At 52.0% G+C, this 25,861-nt stretch overlaps 12 protein-coding genes across 12 annotated transcripts; 6 read left to right on the forward strand and 6 right to left on the reverse strand.

Annotated features, from left to right (window-relative positions):
- Positions 1-383: 383 nt before the first annotated feature.
- On the reverse strand, positions 384-2,598 carry IAQ61_009123 (uncharacterized protein; the record flags this gene model as incomplete). Its single annotated transcript, XM_003836746.1, has 4 exons — positions 384-1,695; positions 1,748-2,267; positions 2,319-2,447; positions 2,568-2,598. The coding sequence occupies 4 exons, from the start codon at positions 2,596-2,598 to the stop codon at positions 384-386; spliced, it is 1,992 nt and encodes a 663-aa protein (XP_003836794.1).
- Positions 2,599-3,136: 538 nt separating this feature from the next.
- On the reverse strand, positions 3,137-4,168 carry IAQ61_009124 (uncharacterized protein; the record flags this gene model as incomplete). The annotated part of the gene is made up of 3 exons (XM_003836747.2): positions 3,910-4,168; positions 3,514-3,851; positions 3,137-3,445 (listed from the first exon to the last, which is right to left on the reverse strand). Exons 1-3 carry the CDS (start codon positions 4,016-4,018, stop codon positions 3,137-3,139), a joined length of 756 nt encoding a protein of 251 aa, XP_003836795.2. The 5' UTR covers positions 4,019-4,168.
- Positions 4,169-4,601: 433 nt separating this feature from the next.
- IAQ61_009125 (uncharacterized protein) lies at positions 4,602-6,682 on the reverse strand (the record flags this gene model as incomplete). The annotated part of the gene is made up of 2 exons (XM_003836748.2): positions 4,602-6,299; positions 6,416-6,682. Coding segments are annotated over 2 exons (1,965 nt in total), but the record flags the coding sequence as incomplete, so codon positions are not given.
- A 636-nt stretch (positions 6,683-7,318) lies between these two features.
- Positions 7,319-9,712, forward strand: IAQ61_009126 (uncharacterized protein; the record flags this gene model as incomplete). Its single annotated transcript, XM_003836749.2, has 4 exons — positions 7,319-7,358; positions 7,422-7,474; positions 7,536-7,941; positions 7,992-9,712. 4 exons carry the CDS (start codon positions 7,319-7,321, stop codon positions 9,710-9,712), a joined length of 2,220 nt encoding a protein of 739 aa, XP_003836797.2.
- Positions 9,713-11,067: 1,355 nt separating this feature from the next.
- Positions 11,068-13,827, reverse strand: IAQ61_009127 (uncharacterized protein; the record flags this gene model as incomplete). Its single annotated transcript, XM_003836751.2, has 2 exons — positions 11,068-11,426; positions 11,484-13,827. The coding sequence occupies 2 exons, from the start codon at positions 13,825-13,827 to the stop codon at positions 11,068-11,070; spliced, it is 2,703 nt and encodes a 900-aa protein (XP_003836799.2).
- Positions 13,828-15,968: 2,141 nt separating this feature from the next.
- IAQ61_009128 (uncharacterized protein) lies at positions 15,969-16,382 on the forward strand (the record flags this gene model as incomplete). Its single annotated transcript, XM_003836752.2, has 1 exon — positions 15,969-16,382. The coding sequence occupies one exon, from the start codon at positions 15,969-15,971 to the stop codon at positions 16,380-16,382; it is 414 nt and encodes a 137-aa protein (XP_003836800.2).
- Positions 16,383-16,806: 424 nt separating this feature from the next.
- On the forward strand, positions 16,807-17,439 carry IAQ61_009129 (uncharacterized protein; the record flags this gene model as incomplete). The annotated part of the gene is made up of 3 exons (XM_066098268.1): positions 16,807-16,892; positions 17,133-17,374; positions 17,426-17,439. The coding sequence occupies 3 exons, from the start codon at positions 16,807-16,809 to the stop codon at positions 17,437-17,439; spliced, it is 342 nt and encodes a 113-aa protein (XP_065951907.1).
- Positions 17,440-17,824: 385 nt separating this feature from the next.
- IAQ61_009130 (uncharacterized protein) lies at positions 17,825-19,315 on the reverse strand (the record flags this gene model as incomplete). The annotated part of the gene is made up of 1 exon (XM_003836754.1): positions 17,825-19,315. The coding sequence occupies one exon, from the start codon at positions 19,313-19,315 to the stop codon at positions 17,825-17,827; it is 1,491 nt and encodes a 496-aa protein (XP_003836802.1).
- Positions 19,316-20,231: 916 nt separating this feature from the next.
- On the forward strand, positions 20,232-20,573 carry IAQ61_009131 (uncharacterized protein; the record flags this gene model as incomplete). The annotated part of the gene is made up of 1 exon (XM_003836755.2): positions 20,232-20,573. One exon carries the CDS (start codon positions 20,232-20,234, stop codon positions 20,571-20,573), a length of 342 nt encoding a protein of 113 aa, XP_003836803.1.
- A 71-nt stretch (positions 20,574-20,644) lies between these two features.
- Positions 20,645-21,129, forward strand: IAQ61_009132 (uncharacterized protein; the record flags this gene model as incomplete). Its single annotated transcript, XM_066098269.1, has 3 exons — positions 20,645-20,676; positions 20,732-20,888; positions 20,965-21,129. 3 exons carry the CDS (start codon positions 20,645-20,647, stop codon positions 21,127-21,129), a joined length of 354 nt encoding a protein of 117 aa, XP_065951908.1.
- A 470-nt stretch (positions 21,130-21,599) lies between these two features.
- IAQ61_009133 (uncharacterized protein) lies at positions 21,600-23,616 on the forward strand (the record flags this gene model as incomplete). The annotated part of the gene is made up of 4 exons (XM_003836756.2): positions 21,600-21,648; positions 21,708-21,883; positions 21,939-22,507; positions 22,560-23,616. 4 exons carry the CDS (start codon positions 21,600-21,602, stop codon positions 23,614-23,616), a joined length of 1,851 nt encoding a protein of 616 aa, XP_003836804.2.
- Positions 23,617-24,443: 827 nt separating this feature from the next.
- On the reverse strand, positions 24,444-25,401 carry IAQ61_009134 (uncharacterized protein; the record flags this gene model as incomplete). Its single annotated transcript, XM_066098270.1, has 2 exons — positions 24,444-25,123; positions 25,212-25,401. The coding sequence occupies 2 exons, from the start codon at positions 25,399-25,401 to the stop codon at positions 24,444-24,446; spliced, it is 870 nt and encodes a 289-aa protein (XP_065951909.1).
- Between the last annotated feature and the right edge of the window lie 460 nt (positions 25,402-25,861).

Genomic DNA, 25,861 nt, shown 5'->3' on the forward strand with positions numbered 1-25,861 from the left:
ACCAAAAAGGAAGGGACGAAATGCAGAGGCACATGCAGGCAACCCCGAGACGCAGACACAAAATCCCGTGTTTGACCAGACAGTGAGCAAACAAATAACACTTAGCCCATCAACGCGCAAATCCCAGACTCCACCTCCTTGCCTCATCGTGCATTCACACACGAAAGAAACGAAGCCGAGAAAAGCAAGGACAAATCAAAAAAATTGGACAAAGTGATTGAAAAAAGACATTCACATCCATCTCAATGACCATAAAAAAGCCTCCTAAAAGTAAACCAAAAAAAAACAAGCGCTAATCTAAACTACGGTATCCTCTCTTACAACAGCAAGAAGTAAGCCAACAGAAAAATCCCATACACCACCACCACCCCATAAAAAACAACCTACAACTTCGCCCCCCCGCCCGCAGCACCCCTAACCCGATCCCAATCCTCCATGGTGAAAACATCATACCCAACCTCCTTCTCCGCCAACCCACCCGGTTTCATATTCTTACCGAGCGAAGGATGATGCCAATACAACGTATCATACTGGGGTTCCTCGCCCTTCTCCTTGGCCTCCTTCTCCGCCCGCTCCATAATCTTGCGGAGATCGATGCCGTCATTGCGAAGGGGCACTTTATTTTGTTTATTATTATGCATCGTCGTCGCCTGCTTTTGCACCCGCAGGAAGACGGGGACGGCGTAGCGGGGCAGCTTGGATTGCGCGTGTTTGAGCAGGGCGTGGAAGTCGAAGTTGTTTTGTAGGGCCGAGTCGATGAGGATGGCGGCGCAGCCGGCGCGCCCGTCGTGGCCTGGGACCTCGACACCGTAGACGTTGGCTTCGAGGACGCCAGGGAAGGAGCCGAGGGCTTCACTGACTTCGGCTGTCGATACGTTTTCAGACTTCCAGCGGAATGTGTCGCCGAGCCGGTCGAGGAAGAACCAGCGGCCGTCCTTGTCTCTACGGAGGGCGTCGCCGGTGCGGTAGTAAAGGTCGCCCTTCTTAAAGACGTTGCGTTCAAAGCGGGATTCGGTGGCGGCGGGGTTGTTGTAGTAGCCTACAAAGGCGCTTTCGTGGGGCATGGCTACGAGGATTTCGCTGCCTTCTTCATAGGATTTGCGTTTGCAGAAGCCGGTTTTGGGATCGCGGGCCAGGGCGCCCGTGATCATGTCGACTTCGACGGGGACGTAGACGTTGCGGGTTTGCCAGCGGGCAATGGCGCCTTGGTGGCCGACAGAGGTAGCCGTGAAGGGCCCACGTGAGCCATTGAATAATTGCATTACACCTTCGGTACTGTTGAAGAATTCGCCGACGAGTTCAATGCCGAAGCGGTCAACAAATCGGTGCCAGACATCGGGGCGCAGCCCGTTGCCGAACATGGCGCGGACCTTGTGTTGGCGATCGAGGGGGCTGGGCGGTGCGTTGATGAGGTAGCGTGCGGTCTCGCCAACGTAGACGATAGCAGTGGAGTTGGAGTCACGCACGTCGGTCCAGAAGCGTGAGGTGGAGAATTTGGTGCCGATGCAGCATGTGAGGCCAGTGACCATGCAGACAAGGGCTGTGGTGCCGCCTGTGCCGTGGTAGAGCGGCATGCAGACATACCATCGGTCCCCATTCGGACCTGGTTTGAGGTTCATCGCTCCGACCCGACCAGTGAGGCCAGCTGCTCGTTGTGTTTCGAAGGGGCAAGCCTTGGGATGGCCAGTCGTGCCACTGTCTATGTTAGCTGTGCACTCCCATTTCATCCACCACAATGTCTACTGACCTTGTGTAGAACAAGAAGAGAGGGAATTTCCCCTTTGCTTCAAGCCTCATCTCATCTCCTGGCCGCACAGGCTCTAATCTCGAGATCTCGCCCTTCAATTCCGCATCCAGAATCCTAATCTCCATGCCCAACTCTCCCTCCAACCTGTCCCTCACGTCCTCGATCCTCTGCCTACACTCTTGATCCTCATCCACGACTATGATCTTTGCGCCGGCAACCTTTAGGCAATGCACTAGCGCATCACCCGCGAGATTGTAATTGATCCACGCAGGTGCCGAGCCAATGGCCCATGACCCAAGATGCGCGAACAAGAACTCGGGCCTGTTCATCATGTACATGGCAAACAGCTTTCCCGGCTGCACGCCTTCACGGTGCAAATATTGTCCGTAGCGACAGGCGTTGGCATAGGTCTCAGCCCAGGTGTAGCAGCCGTTACGGGACCAGATGGCTTCATCTTGTGCGGGTAGACGACGGACTTGGGCTTCGAACTGGTACCAGAGAGATTGGCTGGGGGGTTTTGCTGGCTCATTATCAGTACTGTGGGGTTCGCGTGATTAGAGGAGAGCAATACCGTTCTTATCAAGGGCACGTTGCGTAGCTTTTTGACCTCGTATAGCGCTGATGTCTTTTGTGATGTGGTATTTTGCGTCAATGTAGGCTGCTGCTGCGGTTACACCCGCGATTGCTCCTGCGATGGGTGCTGTGATGCTGGATTAGTTACTGGCGAGTGTAATGCGGTGCTGCGACGGAAAATGTGGAGACGCGCGGGCATGAAGCAATTAGTCGCAAGGGGAGACGATAAAACAGCCAGCAAACATACCAATCGCTAGATCCGCGGGTAAAAAAGACATATTCTATGATGGGACTATATGTACAGACAAAAAAGAAGAGGAAGGACAAATACAAGAGTCTGTTCAAGAGAGCGAAGGTGACCGATCAAATGTCCACAGCAGTTCGCATCCCTAATAACCTGAGACGTTCCGTCTGCGAGGCCAGCGCAGGTGATCAATTGCCGACGGTCCCCTCGGCCGTCAGATGTGGTCCAGGCTTCTGCGCCAGTAGATACGCTAACGCCCGATCGAGCCTACCCCACGGTTGTACATTGCCCCACACTTGCCTTGTCCATCACCCGGGGAGACTTCGTTCTCCTTGGGGGCGGACTACTACTACAATTCTTTTCGACACCACATTGTTGCCACGACGGCCTGGGCTTGTGGGGTTGCCATGCAGTGCAACTTTCGGGTTGGTTTGCACATTGCGTCCTCGAAATCAAACTTCCCATTCGCATTAGTCCACAACTATCTACAATTTCGAATCAGAGTCCCTATCAGCTTCAGCATGATGCACCCTCACAGACTTTGCAACAATCTTCCCAGACTGGCAAATAACTCACATGTGCTGGTGGAAGAAATCCAACACCATCTTGTATCCCTCTTCGTACGCCTTCTTGACCTTTGGCTGCTCCAAGTCACCTCGAGCAGCCATCCATCCATGCACTTGGTCTGGGAACCACTCCACCTTGTGCGGCACTTTGAGCCCCTTCTCCCACTTCTCCACATCATCCTTGGGCTCGTCGCCAGATGGGAGCATAATATATGGGATTGTGATGCCAGGCGCATCGTCTGCTGCTACCATGGCTGGGTGACATGCCGCTGCGACCTTGAATGGTGTACCTTCCATCGACGACAGATTGACAATCTACCTGCGCGTTAGCGAGACACAACTATTCCAGCAGTACCCATGAGGAGTGATGACATCCTACATACCTTTCCACCCCAGCAGTATCCTAAAATCGCCCACTTCTCCACACCCCTCTTCCTTCCCAACTCCTCCACAAGTTTCGGAATTTGGGGCAATACCCTTGGCGGCGCTGCAGAAGTCTTGAAGAACTCACCCAGCTTGGCCTCCTTCTCCTTGTTGTCCGGTGGGTACCAGCTTATATCCGCAGGCTTGCCATCGAAGAAGTCGGGAATAAAGACCTGGTAAGGGCGGTCCTTGTCCGTGTAGGCAAGGATATCGGCGCCTTGCAGCGTCTGTGGGAAGAAGCCAAAGATGTCAAAGACGACGAAGATGGCTTGTTTGGCGTCGCTAGGACCAGTGACGTCTGCGAGTGGTTAGTGATGGTGAATATATTGGAATGTGGGACGGAGGAAAGCGAATACATGTTTTGTGACCGCCGACATCGATATATTCACCTTTCGGTGTGTAGCCTTTGCTGATGACTGCAGGCGTATTGCAGCATGCTTTCGATTGCGTGGATTCTGTTGACATGTTCGCAATTCGTTCTCTTGAGATGCTAAATGGTTCCCTCCTACAGTGCCCTGTGGCCGTGTATGTTGGTGTCAGTCGTGGTAAGGCGATTGAAGCTCGTACTGGAGTTGATTGAATCAAAGAAGAACGGAGAAGTGAAGGACGAGCGAGACTACGCATTATGAATTGCCCTAGTATCTGTCAACAATTGAGTTCCTAAGATGGTGGGGCACTGCCTCCCGCGCGACCTACCCCGCCCATGATGTCACCTTGATGTTTCCACGTACCTTTAGTATCACAGCTACACCAAATTCACGTCTCTGCGCGAATGTAGCCTCCTTGGGGTTTTTTGTAATAATCCACGCAAAAGCTATTTTAATCTTGACTTCCTGACAACCTCAACCCAGTAGTATCAACCAGTTCGGTAGAGAACTTGGCAGGAGTCTCTCAAAGCTCCCCTCACACACGTGCAAGCTTTTGAGAATGCTATAGAAAAGCAGCGAAATTCCGGCACCAACAGCATTTACAAACATGAATCATGATCACAGACAATTATAGGCAATTGAAAATTTGTTAAGATTACTCTCCGTTTATTTTTATCCATCTACGCATCAAGATTGAGCCTCTCAAGTAATGCGTCAATCTTTCCCAGCAAGATCTGATAATTCATCGCATCTTGCATGAATTCGTCTCCAACTGGCTTTCCATCCAGATCGACCACAGCTCCAGAGGCTAATTGTTGCTCAATCGGCACACGGTCTTCTGCTTCTGCATTGAGCTCCAACTCGCCCATCTGATCCGCGAGATCAGCTCGAGAAGCCTTGAGCGCCGCATTTTCATCCATCATCTCGTCTAGCCCGCTGTCTTCGAAGCGAAGTCTGAATCGCTCAGAGAGATAGTATCGGATATCATCGACGAGTTCGACCGTGTCGGTTTCCTGACGCGCCTTGACTCTGTTGGCAGACTCTTGTACTAGCTCTGCGAACTCGGGTTGGTCAATATAGTGCTCCAGTCTATAGGCGATGTAGCGCGCAGCAAATTCTTCTAGCCGTTGAACGCGCGTATCCCATCCTGCGCGTATAACCTCGTAAATGTCCACAGCCTCATCTGCATCTGTCGCACCGCGGGAATTGTCTGCCTCGACAGCTGATGTTGACCCGTTACCGAGCGCTGAGATGATGATGGCAGCGCGTTGCTTGAGCTTCTCGATCCAGAGCTGATCTGCGGCGAAGAGCACATCGATTGCTATATCGAGGCCAAATTCTGCGCGCTCGGTATACAAGAACGTGAGGATTGTTTCTAAGACGGCGGGCGAACAGTCAATGGTTACAACTTGAAGGTGGGGGGTCTCTTGTGCTTCTTTGAATTGCGAGCTGAACATGGTGAGGAAGTATTCTGAACGAAGAAGCATGGCGCGATGTGCGGGAAAGACTGTAGATTTGCGAGGGGCGCGTTTGCGTGAGGGTGAACGCGATCGTACTGGCCCGACAGGTATTCCTAGGAGTGGCCCTGGGGTATTTCGTATGGGTTTGGAGGCGTCGGATGGCTGATCGGTGTGGTCGCCGTTTGCTGCAGCATCCACCTCATCATCGGCATCTGCTCGTAGTAATATGTCCGCAAAGATGGAATTTTCTCTGTCCCATTGTATATTGTCCACTTTGTCGGTGTCTACGACTCGCTTGTGTCGAAGCACATTTTCCTTGAACCATTGCTCCAATTGATCACGCCCGCGTTCCAGCTCTTCTGCCCTTCGCTGACGAAGTAGCCGTCGATCCGAGACCTCTGTGATATCTTCAAACAGCCTCTCGATTTCGAGCTGTTTGCCGATCTTATCGATGCCGTTGAGGACCACCAGCTCTTGCTCATCGCTCAAGCCAAACAAGGCTCGTCGTATGGAGACTTCTTGAAAGTACAGATATTGTAACGCGACACCAAGAGATTCTGCAGGTATGCTGTGGGGGAGCTTCCAGGATGCAGTCGCAGGAGCTACGGCTAGCTTCTTTGCAAAGTAGGGTGATCGTGCGGCGAGGAGGAATTTGTGGAGGTGGAAAGTCTGATGGTAGGCGGTGATGGTAATATCGGTAGTCTTTGGCGCGGTTCTTGTCAGAAGCGATGTGATGTGCGCGGCTAGCGGTTGAAGGGGATTGCTAGACTTGGCGTAGTCGTAGGAGAGTAGGAGGTTCCGTATGCGATCGTTGAGGGCGTTGTAGAGACATCGCTCGCCTTGAAAAGTATCACGCTCGCACAGTGCCCCGTTTTCAAGCAGTAACTGGATGACTTCGTAGTGTCCACAAAGACTAGCCTTTTGCCATTAGCACGGGACGGACGGAGCCAGGGGGCTAGTCGAGATAAAGTTTATGGTGTTGGCGCGGATGTGAGTGTGGGTGTGGGTGTGTGTGGAGTGTGGGTGTGGCTTACCAAGATTAGTGGGGTATAATCGTAACTGTCTCTCGAGTTGATGTTCACGCCCGTACTGATCATTTCCTGGCAGACTTTCAGGTCGCCTCTTCTGCAGGCTTCGCAAAAGGCCCTGAACTCATCACTGAGATCGTGCGGATTCTCTTCCTTGAGCTGGCCGGCTGAAATGGCCTGGGCCTCGGTGGCAAGAGCAGCCTCGATCTCGTGCTTCTTCTTGACATCCATGGTCTCGCGCACAGGGGGGGAGTGAAAGGGGAATGACGGAGACTCATGGTTTGTGTGTGTGTGTGTGTGTGTACCTAGTAACCTACCCTACCTAGCCACCTAGCATCAGCGCTGTTTGCGAATGATGTGCGGCTATGACGAGTGGGGGCGGAGATCGGAGTTTACTATGCAATATGCTTTGCTGGCTGCGCTGCTTGTGTGCCTCTGACTTCATTTCCGTATCCGATCACGTCCAAAAAAAAAACAAAAAAAAACAGAGCGGCCAAACCCTGGCACAGACTGGTGCAGAGTGTTGTCAAGGCCGACGGGCTTGCTGGCTGACGCGAACACGGACTCTGACGCGTGCCAGACGTTTCCAAGGGACCTTTTCAGTGCTCATGCTTTTTCGGCCGCCAGACCATGGGCCTTGCCTCGCCCGTTGCTGGTTCGACGGCGGCCTGGTCCAGCTAGCGTAAACAGCGGCCCCCACCCCCCCAAACACTCGCCAGTCCTCTCTACCTAACTTACCTCCGCGCGTCCAAGGACCACATTGTCTTTAACGCTTTCATCCCACCTGGAGCATCCAATAATCCACCTTTTGTTCCTTTGATGACTTTCGCCTGCATTCGACCTTTCCTGTAGCCATTACTCACAGCTGTTGTTTTTCCCTCACATGCACTACTAGCATTATCCATCATCATGCCCGAAGATGATAAATACGATGTGCTGGAGAAGATTGGTGCGCTATGCCTGCACACCCACCCTCACGGGAGATCATCGAGTAGAACTGACAGCCAACTAGGCCATGGATCCTTTGGCATCATTCGCAAGGTCAAGCGCAAGTCGGATGGCTACGTACGACAGCACCTTCCACCAGAATCCATCCTTGTCTCAGCAGCTAACCACCGTCTGATAGATTCTCTGCCGCAAGGAAATCAGCTACCTGAAGATGTCACAAAAGGAACGCGAACAACTGCAGGCCGAACTCTCCATCCTGAAAGAACTGCGTCACCCGAACATTGTCGCCTACTTCGAACGAGACCATATCAAGGCCTCGCAGGACCTGCACCTCTACATGGAATATTGCGGCAACGGCGACCTGGGGCGCGTCATTCGAGACCTCAAGAACAAAAATCAAATGTGTGAAGAAGAGTTTGTATGGAGCATCTTCAGCCAGATTGTCAGCGCATTGTACCGCTGCCACTATGGCGAGGACCCTCCAGCGGCTGGCCGCAACGTCATGGGTCTGGTTGGCAATGCGAAGCCTGCTCGTGACCCGCGGAGACCCATGATCCTCCACCGTGACCTCAAACCCGAGAACAGTAGGCAGAATCACTTCTGAGCCAGATTGTACAAGCTAACAAACATCAAGTCTTCCTCGGCGACGACAACTCGGTCAAGCTCGGTGACTTTGGCCTCTCCAAAATCCTCCAATCGCACGATTTCGCCTCGACCTATGTCGGCACACCCTTCTACATGTCACCCGAAATCTGCAAGGCGGAGCAATACGGTCCCCATTCGGACATTTGGGCCCTTGGATGCATCATCTATGAAATGTGTGCGAAGACGCCACCATTCAACGCAAAGACCCATTTCGAACTCATCTCCAAGATCAAGCTGGGACGCTACCCTGACATCCCCTCCTGTTACTCCGCCGAACTACGCAAGGTCATCGCCAGCTGCTTACAGACTACGCCCGACCACCGCCCAGACACTGCGGCCCTGCTGAACTTGCCTATCGTAAAGCTGATGAGGAAGGAACAGGAGGTCGTCAAGCTAGGGCAGGATTTGAAGGAGCAGCGATTGCTGACAGCACGGCGAGAAAAAGAGGCGAACGAGTCGATCGCGAGGATGCGAAAGGAAATTGATGACCAGCTGCGAAGAGAATGGGAAGTCAAAGCACAGCTGGAGATCGAGCGACAGGTAAAGCTCCAGACGGATTACAGGGTACAGCGAGAGCTGGCACATCTGCAGTCAGCCTTCGAAGAAGAGGTCAACAAGCGGGTGGAAGCAGCGCTAAAGAAATATCCAAACCGTCTGAGCACATCACCACGGCTGGCTCCACGATCGAGCACACCACTGCTCTCAGCGACAGAGCAAGGGACCTTGTTCCCTGCTGATGAGCACAAGGTTGCCAATGGCTCAGTCAGCACGTTGGATTCCAATTCCGACTTTGCGAGCGGAACAGACCTCTCCTCATTATCTCTGGATGACTCCGTGAGCGAGGATGTCACTGTCAAAGCCAAGCCCAAGCGACCTTCTCGAGCTCCTCTCTCTCGTGCCCGCACCATGTGCGCAGCACCAGCACCACCATCACCCATGGACGTACACATGGCTGAGCCGTCGCCCGCCCCACCCTCGCTCGCAGGCCTCTCTCTCTCTCCACGACGAAATCAGCCAACACGCACCAACATCTTCGCCGCCGCAAAGGAAGGTGCAAAGAAGTGGGAGGCAGATGTTCCTCCATCTCCAACGGAAGCAGAATGGAACGGAGACTTCGATGACGACGATGACCTTCCCGTTCTACCGTCTCCAACACGCGCACGCAACGCATCTGGCGGTCGTGTCAGCGGTGACGATCCATTCAAAGCTCTTGCAAACGCTCAAGCACCGCTCTTAAAGCCTGGACATCGCTTAGGAAGTACACCTAGCCTCTTGAATCTCAAGAGTACGAAGCCTCGCCCCGTTTCCGCCGTCCCTATCGTCGCCACATCACCGGCCCGCGCACGACCAAAGTCTAGTGCAGACCTCGTTTCCACATCACCACGCAAGGCCGGTCTCGCAACAAAATCTGCGCCGCATGTCGGGCTTCCGACAAAGAAGGGTAATGAGGCGATTCGCATACAAGCCATGCGTAACAACGGCGGTGTCCAGGGTCGCACGCTGGTTGAGCTGCAGCAGGCCCGTGGCATCCCCGCCCAGACGATGAGTGAAGACGAAGGAGCCGTGAGGAAAGGCTTCGGGTACGCTGGCCGCAAGAGCCCTCTCAAGGGTCGGAGCGGCGGTGCCAGCCCACCTGCAGTTTGGGACCCAGACACAGAGCTGGAGATGCCAAGTCCGTTCATTGTACGCAGTAAGAGAATGGTACGGTGAGAGAGCTGTGCGCATGTGTCTCCTTGAATCAATAACGAACGAAAACTATGACGAGACGAAGCAGAAGTGGCAGTGAAAGGTTATTACCTCTACAGCGGTACGACCGACCCAGCAGCCATTGGGAAGAAAGGAGGAGATCCTGGCGGGTTCGAGAAGACGTGGGAGTAGAAGTTGGCAGCCCATTCCTGAGTGTCTTGGTTCTGCGTCCAGTCGTTTTTCACATCATCTCTTCCCTTTGTCCTTGTCCCACACTCTCTCTTCCTCTCTTCCTCCCTCTCTTATTTATGCTTTTTTTTTCCTTCGTTTTCATGCAACGGGCGATTCTGCATTTTTGAGCATTTTTGGAGACACGAATATGGGTTGGTTAGTTAGATTCGAAAAGGCGTTTTGTTTTCCTTTTCCTATTGGGAGAGTGGAAAGAGCGATGACGGGTAAGCATTATTTGGGTAGAGGGAAGGGGGGAGGTCCAACCGCAATGATTTGTATTATACTACCCACTACTACTACTACTGCTACTGCTGCTAGGTTTTACTTGCAATTTTCACTTACTTTTGTTTGCTACTTGTGCTTTTCTTTGCTAGCAGTAAAACTCCTCTGTGGTGTGTTGCCCGTTCATCCTGAAGCAAAACCCTCTCATCCAGAACAACGAGTCCCTGAACACTCCTGTTGTTGCGACTAGTACTTGATTACGCGTATTCTCGTTGTGACGTAGAAGTTTTCGTTTATTGGCCCTCGCAGCCACACGTCCAGCTTGAAGTACTTGCCCTGGTGGCCACGACCCAATATCTACAATCCAGTGGTATCAAGAGCTGAACTCTTTTCACATACGACCATGGGACAGTGGAAATAGAGATGCCGGTTCAATTCGCCATTATCCTGGTTACATTTCAAAATGTACTGTAGTACGAAATACGGAAACAGACGACGGTGCTGAGACCAGTCGCGTGTTGCACGCGATTGCGATTGCGATTGCGTGCTGCTCCAGCCGACAAGACATCAGTCACCACCGACAGGAGTTTATTGAGCGTCTATCTAGGGATGGCGTGAAGGTCCGTACCTGGTAGGAATCCATCCAGGCCGCATCTCGTCTGGCACATCGGGTCCACTTTGTTAAGCATGCAGAATCGTGCAGAGTGGGAGGCTTTCGTAATGATAACACATCTACCCAAGGGTTTCACAGAAGTGTAGAATTGAGTTTGTATACAGTAAGAGAATAGGTCCTTGCGGTTACATTCGTGAGACGCCATTCCCTAATCTTCGCTCAGACGCCTGTTCGATGTTCTCCCAAGTTACAGCCCCACCAAAGCACCTACTACACATTGCAAACGTGACCCAAGTAAAGGTGGCCTGGAGTTTTAATTACCAACACTAACGGCTGCGGGTGGCGTAGCATCCAGATCGATCCTTTGCACCATCTGCCGTAGCTCGCTGCTCTGGCGGAAGAGGTTGGCAAAGTACTTTTTAGCGTCAGACGCCTCTGCCCTGATCTTGCAGGTTTCTTCCTTCTTCAGCTGGAGTTTTTCGACGTTTCGCTGGAAACCGACGCGGACATCGTTTGCAGGGCCTTTAAGTGCACGGCGAACTTCAGAGCTAATGCGAAAGGCATTCAAATGGATGTAGTCGATGGAAGCTAACTGTGCTGACAGCTTTGCACGAAGTCGATGGAGCAAAGACTGAGGGACAGATGCGAGGATATATGACGCACCAATGGCGACTAGTGCAACGTCGTTAGTTAAACCAGAGCGTATCTAGAATGTGGATAGGAACATACCACCTGCAATGAGACCAGGAATGATCAGTCTCCTAAGGTTGCTCGAGCCCACAATCTTCGCAGCGCCCAAAGCACCGTCCAGCCATCCAACACCACCTACTAAGCGGCCACCTACAATACTAGCAACAGTGACAGCTAGGCCTGTACCAGCAACCTTCTCTTGACGTTCCCACAGGCTACTAACGTCAAGAAAGTCCCACGCTTCTATCTCAATATCAACTTGGCGGGCAAGGACGTGTGCAGACTTGCTAAACATCCTCTCTGGACGGAACATGATATCTGCGTGGAGGTCGTTGCCAAGATGCAGAATGCCTAGGTTCTTGATGCCATTGTAACCCTGGACAGCCTGCCGTCGTGCGTGATCTTCGCACACACGCACAGTCTCGATGATTTTGTGAACCATAGAGTCTCTAAGATCCTCTGCATACTGGTAAGCAGAGAAGATGCCAGGATACTCAATTCCAAGATCCTCGCCCCCAACGTTAGAGACACAGTTGTTGAGCGTATCGCGTGTGTAACCATAGACGTTTGAAGTATTCTCCTCTACTATTCGATCAACAGACTCCCCTGCCTCTGTATTTGCTTTCTTAGACTGTTCGTAGTCTGGCTCAAGCGCGTCAAGTTCCTTCTTCACCCGCGCCAGTTCTGACTCCGCAACGTCTTGGTTAAGAGCAGAAAGGTTGTGGATATCCCCTAGTACGTTGAGCAGGTATGTCTTTGCGGGTGCTAGTTTAGACCTTGCTCGCTTTTCTAGCACAAAGCGTCGTAGTGATGTCTCCAGCTCATTAAAGTCCTGAGCCTTCTCTGCCTCTTTACCCTTTCCTTTGCCAGAGGGATCATCATCACTATCGTCTGGAGGAGATCCGTCCTGACTTGCCGTAATCATAGGGATGGCGTTGCTTGACACAAAGTGGACTAACTCGCTTGACTCCTTGAACGTAGCCGGGCTAAGGCCATATACTTGTTTAAGGATCATCTCCTTACACCTTTGCTGGTCCTGAATCGCGTCAAAGCCATTGACTACCATGAAGATGTACGCCTTTTCTTTCGCCGCGCTTGAGATAAAGTTCTTTGCTGATTCTGTAAAATGATTTGCCGCAGAAACAACAAACACTACAACATCAATCTCTTCCTGTCTAGTAAAGATAGCAGTGGTCTTGAGCGAATCTGAGTTTAAGCCAGGCGCATCAATCAAGGAGATGTCCACCACGCCGTTATTGAGCAACGACTCATCTACTGACCGGACGTCTTTGATGTAGATCTTGCACTGCTCAAAACGCTTATTGTTGGTAACAATCCTCTCCAAATCGCCTATATTGAAAACTGTGTATGTGCTTTCGTCGCGGCGGTTATACACAGATCCAATAGGTATGGCGTGGACTTCTTCAACGCCAGCATTCCCCTGGAAATCAAGAACCTCGCAGAAGATACTTGTGCAGGGCTGCTGGTCTTCTGGTAGAACTTTCCGTCGGAGGAGCGCATTGCAGAATGTAGATTTTCCTGCGTTCAGGTCGCCAGTCACGAGAACCTTGCTTGACGTATCCTCAATCCTCTCCTTGATCAGGTACAGATGGCGAATACTCTGCTGGATTTGGCTGTCTAGAAGGGAGGCAATAGAGCCCCTTTCTAGTGAATGGACCAAGTCTGTTTGTGTGCGCCCATCCATGCGTAATTCCAGTTTGAGAACCGAGAAATCGTGTGCAAGCTGCGGTGTGACCAAGCGAGGTTCCTGCGCTTGTTCCTGTGCAGCTGCTACGCTAGACTCGCCTGCTTCAATGTCTGTTGCAATTGATGTGCCTGCTCGCCGTGGAGGTCGAGGTCGGCCACGCAATCTAGTGTTCGGTTCGGGGGCAGCCAGCGCGGATTGTGTATGCTGTAGTGCGGGGCGGGAGTCGGTGCGGACGTTTCTGGGCTCTGCGGGTATGGAGGGGTAATGCGCCGGCCATTTCAGATTGTACTCTTGGAAGCTCTTCAACGCATCGATGGTTCCGTGGATCGATCGGGCCAGCGCATTCTTGTTCTGATTATATCGCAGCTGCAACACATGGCTGCGCTGTCTATCCTGCTCGAACCCCGCGCTTGTGAGAATCGATGTGGGGGGGAGGGAAGGTCTGTCTTCGCCGATGATGGGATACGAGCTCCGACCGGTCGTGTCTCCATCGACCAAACTGCCTCCGTATCCAGAGTCGTGGCCGAGCATAGATATCAGGCGAGCCGCAGCCTCTGGTGTCGACCCCGATCCAACCGTCATGTATCCAGGGCGAGCGGGCGGGCCGTCACCGGAACGGCTTGATGAGGATTCGCCGGGGATTGACGAGCTGTCGGCGCGCTGATGGGGACTCATTGAGGCGTCGAGGTGCGAAGCGTGCATGGAAATGTAGCAGTTTATAGGCGTGTGAGAGTCGGTGAGGGAAGGACGTTGTGGTGTGACGCAAAGATGAGCCGAGAAATTAGCCCGGGTGGCGAGGTGAGCGCGCCAAGCGCAGCGAGGATTGCTCGCTTGCACAACCACATGCATGTGCAAGCTGCGGCGTTCTAGCTATGTCCAATCTGCAGCGAACTGTGAGCACACGAGTGAATTGTCTATGCCGGTGCTGAAACTCAAGCACACTCCATGGATCGTGGAAAGGCCCTCTGGCAAGCGCATGACGCCCGCCGACTAAACAAGCACCAGCGCGCTCACGAGAAGACGAAGGGATAGGCAGCTGGCCAGACAACGTGTGAATCTTTGGAACCAGGACAAGACACTCGTACAAAACGAATGAGCACAACGATTGAACTGTTGGAACCGAAGGTTCGAGGCGATGGAGTGCACGCCGTAGGTATTTGTAGTATTTGGATGGGCCTAAGAGGTGTGACCAAGCGACTATCTCAATCGCTACTCTTAAGTGTGGATGTGGTGTGATTTGGAGACAACCGCAATGCAAAGCTGTGGAGCTAGCTCTCTGGATTGATACACTAGAAAATCTCGCGATAGTAACTATTGTGTGTGGCTCTATAGCCTCATGTTTGCTGTCGTCGCGAGCCTGGGCACCACGCGCACAGTTCCAACGTTAGCGCTGGGGCCCGTGCTTACGCGAACAGAGGGCCGACTTCTGTTTTAGTACTGTAGGCAGCCACAGACTTCAGCCACGATTACCGGATAAAGCTAACCTGTTTACAGAGCATGACTTCGTGTGGACAGCCAGGATCATGAATGCAACGCAAATTCGCCAACCCCTTGCTCTAAATGAAGTCGGTGTCGAGGTTTTGCAGAGAGACGAGGTTGGAATACATTTCATTGTCCGGGTGCCAGCCAATTTTGTGCGGGTGGACAAAGGCGATTGTGCAAGGGAGGCTGTCTATAATTCTGCACAATGTAGGCGAGGTATGCATCTGCTTCTCTACCTTTGTTCTGGAGGGTACGTAGATTGTTGTTGGTTGGATCCTGGGTTGATTTGTTGTGTGGAGTTTTGGTCTCGATGTTGTAGATGGCTGACTGCCAGTCTTGCAGCTTGATATGAAACAAGACAAATATTAGTAGGAATGACACAAGAGAAATTGGAGCTACTAGTCTGACTTGCTAGATTTTGAGCTACGGAATCCGAGTCATTTGGAGAACATCGGACAACTGTAGCCAGCATCCTGTTCCGAGGCGCAAGCCACTGTCTGCCGGTCCGCTATGCTCTTTGCACTTTCACTTATCCGCAAAACAAGAAAATCAAGGTTCGTTTAGAACGTAGCACACAAAGTGGGCGAAGTGTAACTCTAGGTCAACGCTGATCACACAATTACATCGCAGAACCAGCCACCCGAGCAAACATCCTAAAACTCAACAACTTGCACCTGCGCATCGAAGTGGCGTCGCCATTACCAGTCCTACTCCCTACTCGGCGCGCCGTACCCCATGTCCGCTTTGTGAATCCAGCTATGCTGGTGGTGACGGTCGCCCAGGAAGTCGTTCGACGCTTGGCAAGAATTTTCCAGCAGAGGCGCGCTCCATCAGAGAGGTGTACCCTGGATCTTCCGGTGGAGATCATCCTGATGATCGCAAAACATCTCGACGAATGCGCCCTGCTATCTCTTTCGTTGGCCTGCCGGGGTCGCCACGGTCTCTGGGAACGAAGCAGTCTGTCTCTGCCCTTGGCAGAAAAAGAACGGCTGTTGCTATTGCTTGAGAAAGATATTCCATCTCTCTATTACTGTCATCTTTGTATAAAGCTGCACCACTGGCATGGACGCTGGAGCAGATCTATCGCTCCGTGGTACAATGAGCGTCTACTATGCAAGCAAAGCATTGAGAACCACCTCTGGCTCGCGAATAGCTGCCACATCCCTTATTACCATGCGCGCTTGGTCATGAATCACCATTTTTACGGATCCGAGCACGGCTTGCCTCTTCACGTGCTTGATGAACGAGCCCAAAGCATTCATTATATAAGAGCAGTAGCCGTAACATCCCAGCATGCTCGAATCTTCAGGGACAAACTTCTAGTACTGTCAGTCATGTCTATAAGGGGTCGACAAGGCGACGCAGAAATGCTCAGAAGACACATCGATAATTATGGAAACTCAGTGTGCAAACATCTAGCAATTGGGAACATTCCCATGCAGCTTTCTGAGGTTGCTAAGAGCGGAACCGCACCAGGCCAATTCCTGGTCTGCGGTCCTACATTCGGATCCTGTACCTATTGTCTGACAGACTATAGCATCGAAATATCCTGGCAAGGCGAAAGGAAGGGATACAACATCGAGTTGCACGTCTATCGCGGGCTGGGTGACTGTCGCACGCCATTCAACTGGCATTGGCCTAGTATTTTAGATCATGGTGAAGAACTCAGATCAGTGCATTCGCCAGATGACAGACCTGGAATCGTTAGAGAGCAATGGGATCAGGCTGGAAGCGTCCCCCAGAGATGACTGACGGCGCATGGCAGAGAGCCATAGGATGGTGGGGGTGAAACACATGTCGCGCCTGTCAATGTAATGGCATTCACGTACCAGGTGGCTCGTAGAAAGCTCATGTGGTTTCACTGGAATCCACCACTTGCCATTCTTCTCCACCATGCTTTTACATGCCTTGAAGAAGAGTGTGTATTCATTGGAAACTCGACAGTCTGCCGTGTAAGAGTTGGATTATACCTGCCTGCCGACTTGGACACGCCTTCCTGCCGTCAAAAACAATCATTCAATAGCAAGACGTGCACGTGCAGTCGCAGGCTACTACCACCTTAAAACCATCGCCCGCCCCTTTGCCCGCTCTCTTCCTCTTTCTCCTCATCCCTCCCACCTGGCACCTTTTTTCTCTGAACCCGTGCTCAATTTCACTTCGACTTCGACCATCATGAATGAGTCTTTTGCATTCTGGTTCCCATTAGCTTGGACAATGGTCGGCGCCATATTCACCGTGTTGTCTTTTCTCTGGTCCGTGTACGTGGAACTGTACAGACCTCAAGTCAATCCCAGATGAGCTAGTGGACATTAACACATCGCTGGGCCCCATCCAAGATATGAGAATGGACCTCTTTCTCGTGAAGGGCGACGTCGCAACGTTGAGGATGGAAATGACCGCGCCCGGGCAGTCTGTTGCCGAGACGCTGCGGACACTTCATGAGTTGACGACCTAATTCGCGGCGCTGGCCAAGGAAGTTCGTGAGACTTGCGAAGCAGTCACAAGATTGACAACGGACCCAAGGGTGCCAGCACCTCCTGTGCTTCTCGAGATCTTGACCGAACTCCGGAAAATGACCAAAGGTCACCCGAAGATCCACAGAAGGCTCGAGCCTTTCTCACTCAAAGATTTCTTGAAGACTCAAGCCAAAGTCCTGGCCAGAGAACGGACACAGACAACGCCCAATCCATTCATTGGCTTGGATTGATGACACTACGTCCAGGTAGTGGTGGCATTCTTGGTAATGTTGAGTCGCTTTGCGGTAGTGTTATGACATGACTGACAGTACTAGAGATTGGCCATTGAGGATGCGTGCATGCTGGGATACTGAGTTTCCGACGCTATTAAAGAGACGATAGGGTAGGAATCGTTCATGAAGAGGCAAGCCGTGCTTGGATCCGTCGAAGTGTCGGTTCACGATCAAACGCGCATGATAGCAAGGGATGTGGCAGTGAACCGAGACACGTCGATTTAGGAGCAGGCGACTCCCCCAAGAGCAGCGTGTACGCAGCGGGATCACATTGAAATGCTGGCAAACGTAATACGACAAGGCGAAGGACGTGGTGCGAGACATGGAGAGCCTTGAGTGTGTGCAGGTCCCTGGTGATAGCAGCTGGAGAAGGAGGACCAGCTAGTGTTAGCTTTGCTCATTACCGCTACCTTTTGAGTAGTGACGATATACATATCATGTTCAACTAGCCACTCGATTTGCATCTAGGACCCTATCGAGCACCTGCTTGATCTGTGGATAGAAAACATCTACACCCCAGGAGAAGATGAGCGCAAGCGCGGCCACAAACTCGTTTGCATGACGGTCTAGCGTAGTCCTCCACGCTCCCAAACAAGCCATGTGTTGCTTCGAATGATTTTCGTCTGCCATTTGAAAGTGAATCCAAAGTTCGTGTATGGCGCCCTCAGTTGTGCAGCTGAAAACGATACGCGGTGCGTCAACCTTAGGATCCTGCGCTGCCAGCGACGCCAGTAATCGAATTGCGCAAGCTCCTCCTCCAGCTGCCTGATTCTGCGCTCCAATGAGATTGCCGTGCGTGACCAGCCCCTTGGCTTCGATAATAAGGAACGGGCAGCGCATATCGCCTTGGGTGGCGTGTGGATCGCTGAAAACTAGGTTGCTAGCTTGCCAGTATTCTAGCAGGTTTGCATGGTCGTCACTAAAAGCTTCTCGAGAAATCCCGACTGTAATGTCAGGTTTAGGCGTTGTTATTGTGTTGTCCAGGTTGCTAACAGAGGATTCGCTCGCCTCAGTGCACGTGGGTGGAGAGGCCAAGTTGGAGGGCTCGCTGCTGGGCACTACACGCATGATGTTAGAGTTGAGTGAAGCCGGTGTAAATTCCTGCAACATATTCTCTTGTGGTCTCGCAGCTAAAGAGGGCCAGGGCAGTGAGAGAATAGGAGTCAAAGCAGGCGGCTTGAGTCCAGTCAGCCACGACTTATCGCTACAGTTGGCCATGAGAGTCCTACGCCAGGGCGAGAATCTGGCGAGCTTCTCCACCACGTCACCGTAGAGGTGCGTCCGGTATTCAGGCTCAGAGCCAGGCTTTCCTGCTAACTCGCGGCACTCGTCCCGGTATACAGCTGCAAGCTGCCTGACATTCTCCGCTAGTTCTCTTGTCCACGCACTTTTCTCGCTGTCCTCGGTATTTGTAGTGACCGAAGTTGGTAGAGAATGCGGGAGGTCGAGAAGATTGCGTAGACCGCTAGGTAGGAGCGCTTCGATATCAGGCGGAAGAGTATGGACAACATCTACAAAGATTTTTGTAGGTTTGAGTACAGTGTTGCGATACTGCGAACTTTTCTTATTTGGACTGCACGATCGCGAGCGTATTTGCGTCTTCTTGTTACGTAGTCTTGAGCTGTCTGACATGGTATCCGACGCCTGGGTAGTGTTGCCAGTAGAGGAACCTGCAGACTCGCTATAGGAAGGGATGGTGCTGATCCAGGCAGCAATGGACTGCGCTCGGGTTGCCCAGTCGACTTGTTGGCAGGTTTGGGGTGGCTGTACCACGTCGGAAGAGCTGAGAGTACGCGAGGGCGGGGTAGGCTTGGACGCAAGTCGGCGATGCTTACCGGTATAGCCACGTTCAACGTTCTCTGGCATCGAATTTTGCGCAAAGGTGCAACCTTGTCGAGCCGCAGAATTTGATTCACAGCGTGCACGCTTCATGGTTGTACGTGGTGTGGAAGGACTGTTGGACGCAAACTGTAATGACTAAGATGGACGTAGACGTTGGTTGCTACGTCAACGACTGTCCATGCGCGTGCCACCACAAACGTGTGTTCGAGGCCTTTACATGTGCAGTGTTGCTTCTTTTCAAAATCAGCCATTTATGTACTTGTTGATAGAAGTTTAGCTTTCTAAATTGATAAATAGCCAAAACACAGTACCATGACATCTAGGGCGTGCGCATAGAATATGCCATGTCGAGGTAAGGAAAGGATGTGTTCGATGAGGAGTAGGTGGTAACTTGGAAACATCGGTACGGTATGTCAAGATACCAAGCAGTACTCTACGGTACCCCAGTATTTATACTCTACCCGCTTGGCAGACATCTTACACGTTTTCCCTTGGTGCAATGGCCTAACATGCAAGACGTTGTAGTTTCCTGCTTGCATACAGCTGAGCTAGTCCTGTAGAATATTGGCCTTTGCCTCTTCATTGCGTTTGTAAACCGGTTTCGCTGTTCGCGCGTACGATGCACGCAGATGTGTGTGCATTGATGGTTGCATGTCTGGGTGATGAACTGGGAGAGCAGAGGGAATGTGGGGTTTTATGTATGAGGGTGAGCATGGGTGTAGAGTGGTATCAAGAACGCCGACACTGACAAGGAGATGGAAAGGGCGTCAGAATTGCAGTACATACCGTTACTCACGGTACTTAGCCACCTAACAAGACATGCTAGTATGCAAGACAAGGTCAAGTCGTCAAACCACCTAGTCATTGTAGGCCCAATACAAGGGAAAAAACACTCAATCTACCGGTACCTATAGTGCAGAACAGTTAAAAATAACCACCGAGCGTCATACTTGCCATTTCACGCATCCCTTCCCATCCTTCCGCATTCTATTCACGACGACCCCAAATGAACAACATCCGTGCCAAGATTCCGCTTTCCGCCATCCGCCAGGCCTCCAAGTACGACAAAATTCCATGTGCAAGTGAGGCGGCGATGAGCCACGTCGCAGATCACCAGCCCAGACAACCCCTAACTGTGGCTGTTTCTTCGGTGTGGGGCAAACCGGTTATCGGCAACCTGAAACGGCTTGTCGTCCCCTCATGGAGCAGACTGGCTGGGAGAATCCAGCGGAGCGTCTTGGCGAGCGAGCCAAGCGTCAACTTCATTTCTCCATTACGGGAGGCACCATTGCAGTTGCGCTCGTGCTGTGGGACAACAGCCTTGGTCGTACTCTACGCAGGCTCATGATCCCGAAGCCTGCATAGCGCTTGAAGAAAATGACGCGTCCCGATGCCAAGTGCTCGCTCGAAGCATTCACAATGGTTACTCTCGCAGCTTCACTACCAATCAGGTATGCAGCTGGGCTCTGTGAAGCGGCGGCAAAAGTCGAAATCCCGAGGGCATAGCATTGGATCTGGCTGTGAAGGAGAGACGGATTTGGACTCACTTGATCGGTATCTTAGCGAACTCCTGAAGATCTCCTCGTTACCATATCGGCCTTGGCGGACGTCAGCTCCTTCAGCCAAGGTTCTCCCAAGCCCAGCCACCACATTCCAAGACCTGGTAGGTACACCTCTCTTCAGAAATTAAGGCGCATCAGTGCGACTTTGTGCGGATGGAACGGCTCAGGATGAAGCAGGATCGAAGCCTAGTGATGGAAACGCGACTGATAAGAGCAGTCAAGCACTCGATCGATATGCATATCTGGAGCTTCAATCTCCAAATCTCCCATCACCATGTATTCGAGTCGCTATGTCCTCCACAAGATTCCTCCACGATGGAGAGAGCCTATACGGGCGCTTAGCGTTTTAGATGTCCCAAGATGAGTGCTTTAACTGGGGAGATCGACACTACCCTTGGGGCAGCATGCCCTATACTTCCATGTCTTCAATGCGGATGGGTACTAGCAAACGTTGTATCAGGCTCCTTGCTTGTCTGTTTCAGTTGCCAGTCGCTGCCTCTAAAACTAGCTGCTCCCTTGTAGAGTAAGCTGGCTTCTTTCTTGTTGCGTTCTTTTGAGTTGACTGGCCTTACGTTACCGTAGGTCCTTTTTCCAGTCCTGTCTACCATTCCCCTATTTTCTTACCATGCCCTTTTGATTGATCGACTGGCTCGATCTACGCGATCTTCTTTCTCTCATTTAAGTAGAGTTCGATTTCGAACTTATACCGATAGAGCTGCGACTTGTTCTGTTCATTTTCGCGACTGCCATACTTTACTTTCGATTCGATAACCGTGTTTCCTGGGGAGACGCCAGCTTCTTTTCTCGACAAGATGCCTACACTTGACGTCAGCGAGCTGAACATTGTCATTTCGATTCTGGGTACACACCTCTTCCTTGCAAGCTTGTCGCCGTGTAGCCTTCACTTACACCTCCATCAGGAGCCTTCACGATTCTGTATGGCGTCATCTCAGTAAAGATCAAGCAGAAATGGTTCCTTGGAGAGGCTTTGCCGGCTATGATGGTCGGTATTGCTCTTGGGCCAGTTGCCGCAAAGTTCATTGACAGTGAACGATGGGGCAGTGCTGTACAGGACCAAACCTCAAACATAACACTGGTGAGCTTTTGACCATGCTTGACGTACAAACCAAAGTTAACACAGCATGTTCAAGGGTCTCACACGTGTTGTTATCGGGGTCCAGCTTGTGATAGCTGGTTACCAGCTGCCAGCAAAATACCTATGGCACCACTGGAGAGACATGGTCTTGGTTCTGATACCCGTTATGACTATAATGTGGCTCTGCACAACCGGCTGTGTTCAACTCATGATCCCCAAACTGACGACCTTGACGGCCATGGTCATCGGCTCGTTGGTCACTTGCACTGATCCCGTACTCTCGCAAGCCATTGCCAAGGGACCCTTCGCTGACAAGTACGTTCCACGTGCGCTGCGGGAGATTATCTCCTCAGAGGCTGGCGCCAATGATGGTTTCGGGTTTCCGTTCCTCCTACTGGCAACCTACTTGATCAGGCATGCACCCACGGAGAATGTTGACTTCAAGCCCGGTTTCGGAGGCATTGCTGCTCGAGCTGCGGAGGTTGGTCGACTGGGAGGAGGTGCGGGGCAAGCCGTCGAGATTTGGATCGTGGAAGGCTGGTTGTACTTTATTTTCACAGGTGTCATCCTGGGCGCCGTCTGTGGAATCGGAAGCATGTACATGGTCACCTTCTCACTAAAGAAGTAAGCGACATTCCAAGATCCTTCGAGAATAACTACTAACAAGATATCGCAGGAAATGGATCGATACCGAGAGTCTACTCCTCTACCCCACCGCACTGGGCCTCTTCATCATTGGCATTTGTGGCTGTACAGGCCTCGACGACCTCCTAGCATGCTTCTGCGCCGGTGCAGCACTGAACTGGAACGGTAAATATCTCGACGAGACCCTCCAACGCCACGACGAAGTCAACAGCTGTATCGACGTCCTGTTGAACTTTGGTGGCTTCATGTATATCGGAACCATTATGCCATGGGATCAATTCCACCAGCCGGACACCACAGGCATCACTTACGGCCGACTCCTCACCCTTGGACTCCTCGTCCTACTCCTCCGCCGCATCCCTGCCATCATGGTCACATACAAGCTCATGCCGCACAGTGTCAAATCCTGGAAAGAAGCCCTCTTCATGGGCTACTTCGGCCCCATCGGCATCGGTGCCGTCTTCTATGTCGAACACACCCGGCATCTCTTCCCCAGTCTGGATGAAGTCGAAACGCTCGAAGAGGAAAACCTGATCCGCGCCATGGTCCCCGTAGTCTACTTCCTCGTCTTCTTCTCCATCGTAGTCCACGGCCTCAGCATCCCCGCTCTCGAACTCATATACCGCTGGCAAAATGTACCTCCCGTCGTGGAACTCGACCCCGTCACCCTCCCCCGCCTCAGCGTCTCCGAACCGCTACCCAACAACGCCCACATCGACCCCAAGAGGGGTAGCGTGATCCAACACAACCGCTTCTCGCGCGCCACAAGCCGCGAAATGAGCGGTCTTGTCACTTGGGACACGGATGTCGAGCAGCGATATGGCAAGTCTGAACAGGGCTTCCCTAGTACTCGCTTGAGCTCTACGCGTCTGCAGAGTCAGCCTGGGACACCGACGTGGAAAACTTTGGAAACGACGCGCGCGAGCGACGATACGTTGCGCGATGTGAGGATGGAACCGGTTGACAAGCCCGAGGGATATGACTTGGGGTTGCAGAGGCGGATCATGTTCGACGAGGGGGTGGGGAACAGGAGGGGAGATGGGCGTACGAGGAATGATGGTAGGGAAGGCAATGTGCCGCATATTTAGAAGAGAAGTATTTGGAGAGATGAGTTAGGTGGGTGGGATGTGGTTATTCGTCATTCACTTCAAGTACTGCGGGTGTGGATGGGGGAGCTGTCATCTTTGTGGGAGCAGGAAAGAGGCGAAGGCGATGATAGATTTTGATTGCCGTTTAGAAAAGGAAGGCGCTTTGCAACAGTCCAACTCGTACCAATGAAACACATCTAGAATCAAGTAATCTAGTCGCATGTGTGTCCCTGCTGTTGACCATTGACGGGGTGCATTACTCAATCACATGCAGCCAGAAGTTTTCAGATCGATTACAGCTAGGTAACTATGTTGTAGTAATACTTGTGATAATACAGCACCCTGACCTCTTCAGTAGGGTTCTTGGATCAGAAGGGAACACTACACTTGAGTATTATGGCTAACTTGCCGTATAACAAATGTGGATAATTTTCATACCACACTGCCGTTACAGTAAGCTTGCTTGAGTATCCGTGGAGATTACGATTCAGAAGTTATTGCTCCTCTCCTCGAAGTATGATCATAATTTCTTGATTGGCGGAAATTCGGTTGATCCAGTTCAATACGTACAATTGCTGGTGGTGTAGAATCGGATTCAGCGCCAAATGCTCTAGGGTAATCCTTTCAATGGTACGTGTGCTGCAAAAATAACAATATCTATATGAGGCAATGTATGAATTATAAATCAATTACTTAGAAGCAGCGTAACTTGGATAGATTAACTTAGTCTTGATTTGACGAGTCTACACATGTACATAGTGGATGTGTATGTCTTTGAAATGGCCGAGCCAAACGCCACTTTGACCATTTTTAACGCTTGCATTTTCCTAGTTTTCCTGCATCAAGGTAGGGTTGAATTTCTCTTTGCGTGCCTGGACGGCACCTGACGCCTTCCAAGCGGACAGAATGAGCTCGACGATGGCATCGACGCCCTGATCTCTCTTGACCACCGCGAAGATCGTAGGCCCACCCTCACGCATTCTCCGGCTGTCTCTTTCCATGACGGAGATGTCTGCCCCGACGGCTTCTGCGAGGTCGATTTTGTTGACGACCAATAGATCAGATTGTGTGATGCCTGGACCCCCTTTGCGTGGAATCTTGTCGCCGCCTGCTACATCGATCACGTAGATGATGAAGTCGGCGAGTTCGCGCGAGTAGTTTGCGGCTAGATTGTCACCTCCAGATTCGATGAGGAGGAGGTCGGTGTCGAATTTGCGGTGGAGGTTGGTCAGGGTGAGCAGGTTGACGGAGATGTCTTCGCGGACTGCGGCGTGCGGACAGCCTCCAGTCTCGACGGCTACAATTCGCTCTCTATGGATGGTTGCGTGAGCGAATATGCTAGCCAGGGGTGCTGGAGCGCACTCACGCGGGTAAGGCATTGTTCTTTGTGAGGAACTCGCAATCCTCGCGCGTGAAGATGTCGTTGGTAACGGCGGCAATCGAGAAGCGGGATCGAAGGCGTTTACAGAGAGCCAGCATAAGTGCAGTCTTTCCGGAGCCGACTGGTCTTTGTCAAAGTCAGTCACGCCGGTCAATTCTTCGCCCATGTGTGTCGAGATATCTTTCTGGAAGTATGCAGTGTGCTTGCGACAAACTGGGCAGAGTTTGGTATGCATACCCGCCAATGCCCACGGTAAAAGACCTCTCTTCCCAGTCTCGGCCCTCGATCATGGGCATCTCACGCCCATTGAAGCTGCCTGGGCCATCTAGGATCTCGTGGGTGTGGCCGTGGTCCGCTGCGGCATGCGAATGTGACGCGCTGTCATGTGAGTGGCTGTGGGACATGGTGTACTTGACGCTTCGCAGTATGCAACTGGACTTCCTGGTACTGAACGTGCTTGTCTATTACAATTGGCGTTCTACGTGGTTGAGACCGGAATCCTTAGACAAGAGGGGAAGAATGGCGGGGCAAGGAGAAGCGCCGTCGGGTTCGGCGATACGGTACCGTTTCGAGGGTTTCCGTCATCATCGACTTTGATACGCTCACAATCAACGAACGACTGTTTACATCAACAAACAATGCAGCCGCCTCGAACAGCCCTTCTCAATGCAATCCTCGCACTCGGTTTTGCTTGTTGCTGTTGCTGTTGCTGTCGCTGTTGATACTGTCTTTGTCCTACGATTCAGGAGGTCTACCGCTGGTACGAGACTAGTCTGCATGGGGACAGGGACCACGACAGCATCACCGCTTGCCATACCGCTTCTTAGCACTTCGTCTACCCCTGCGCCTGGCCACTCTTCCAGA

The sequence above is a fragment of the Plenodomus lingam genome, assembly GCF_022343315.1.
Source record: "Plenodomus lingam strain CAN1 chromosome Unknown contig_5, whole genome shotgun sequence".
Classification (NCBI taxonomy): domain Eukaryota; kingdom Fungi; phylum Ascomycota; class Dothideomycetes; order Pleosporales; family Leptosphaeriaceae; genus Plenodomus; species Plenodomus lingam.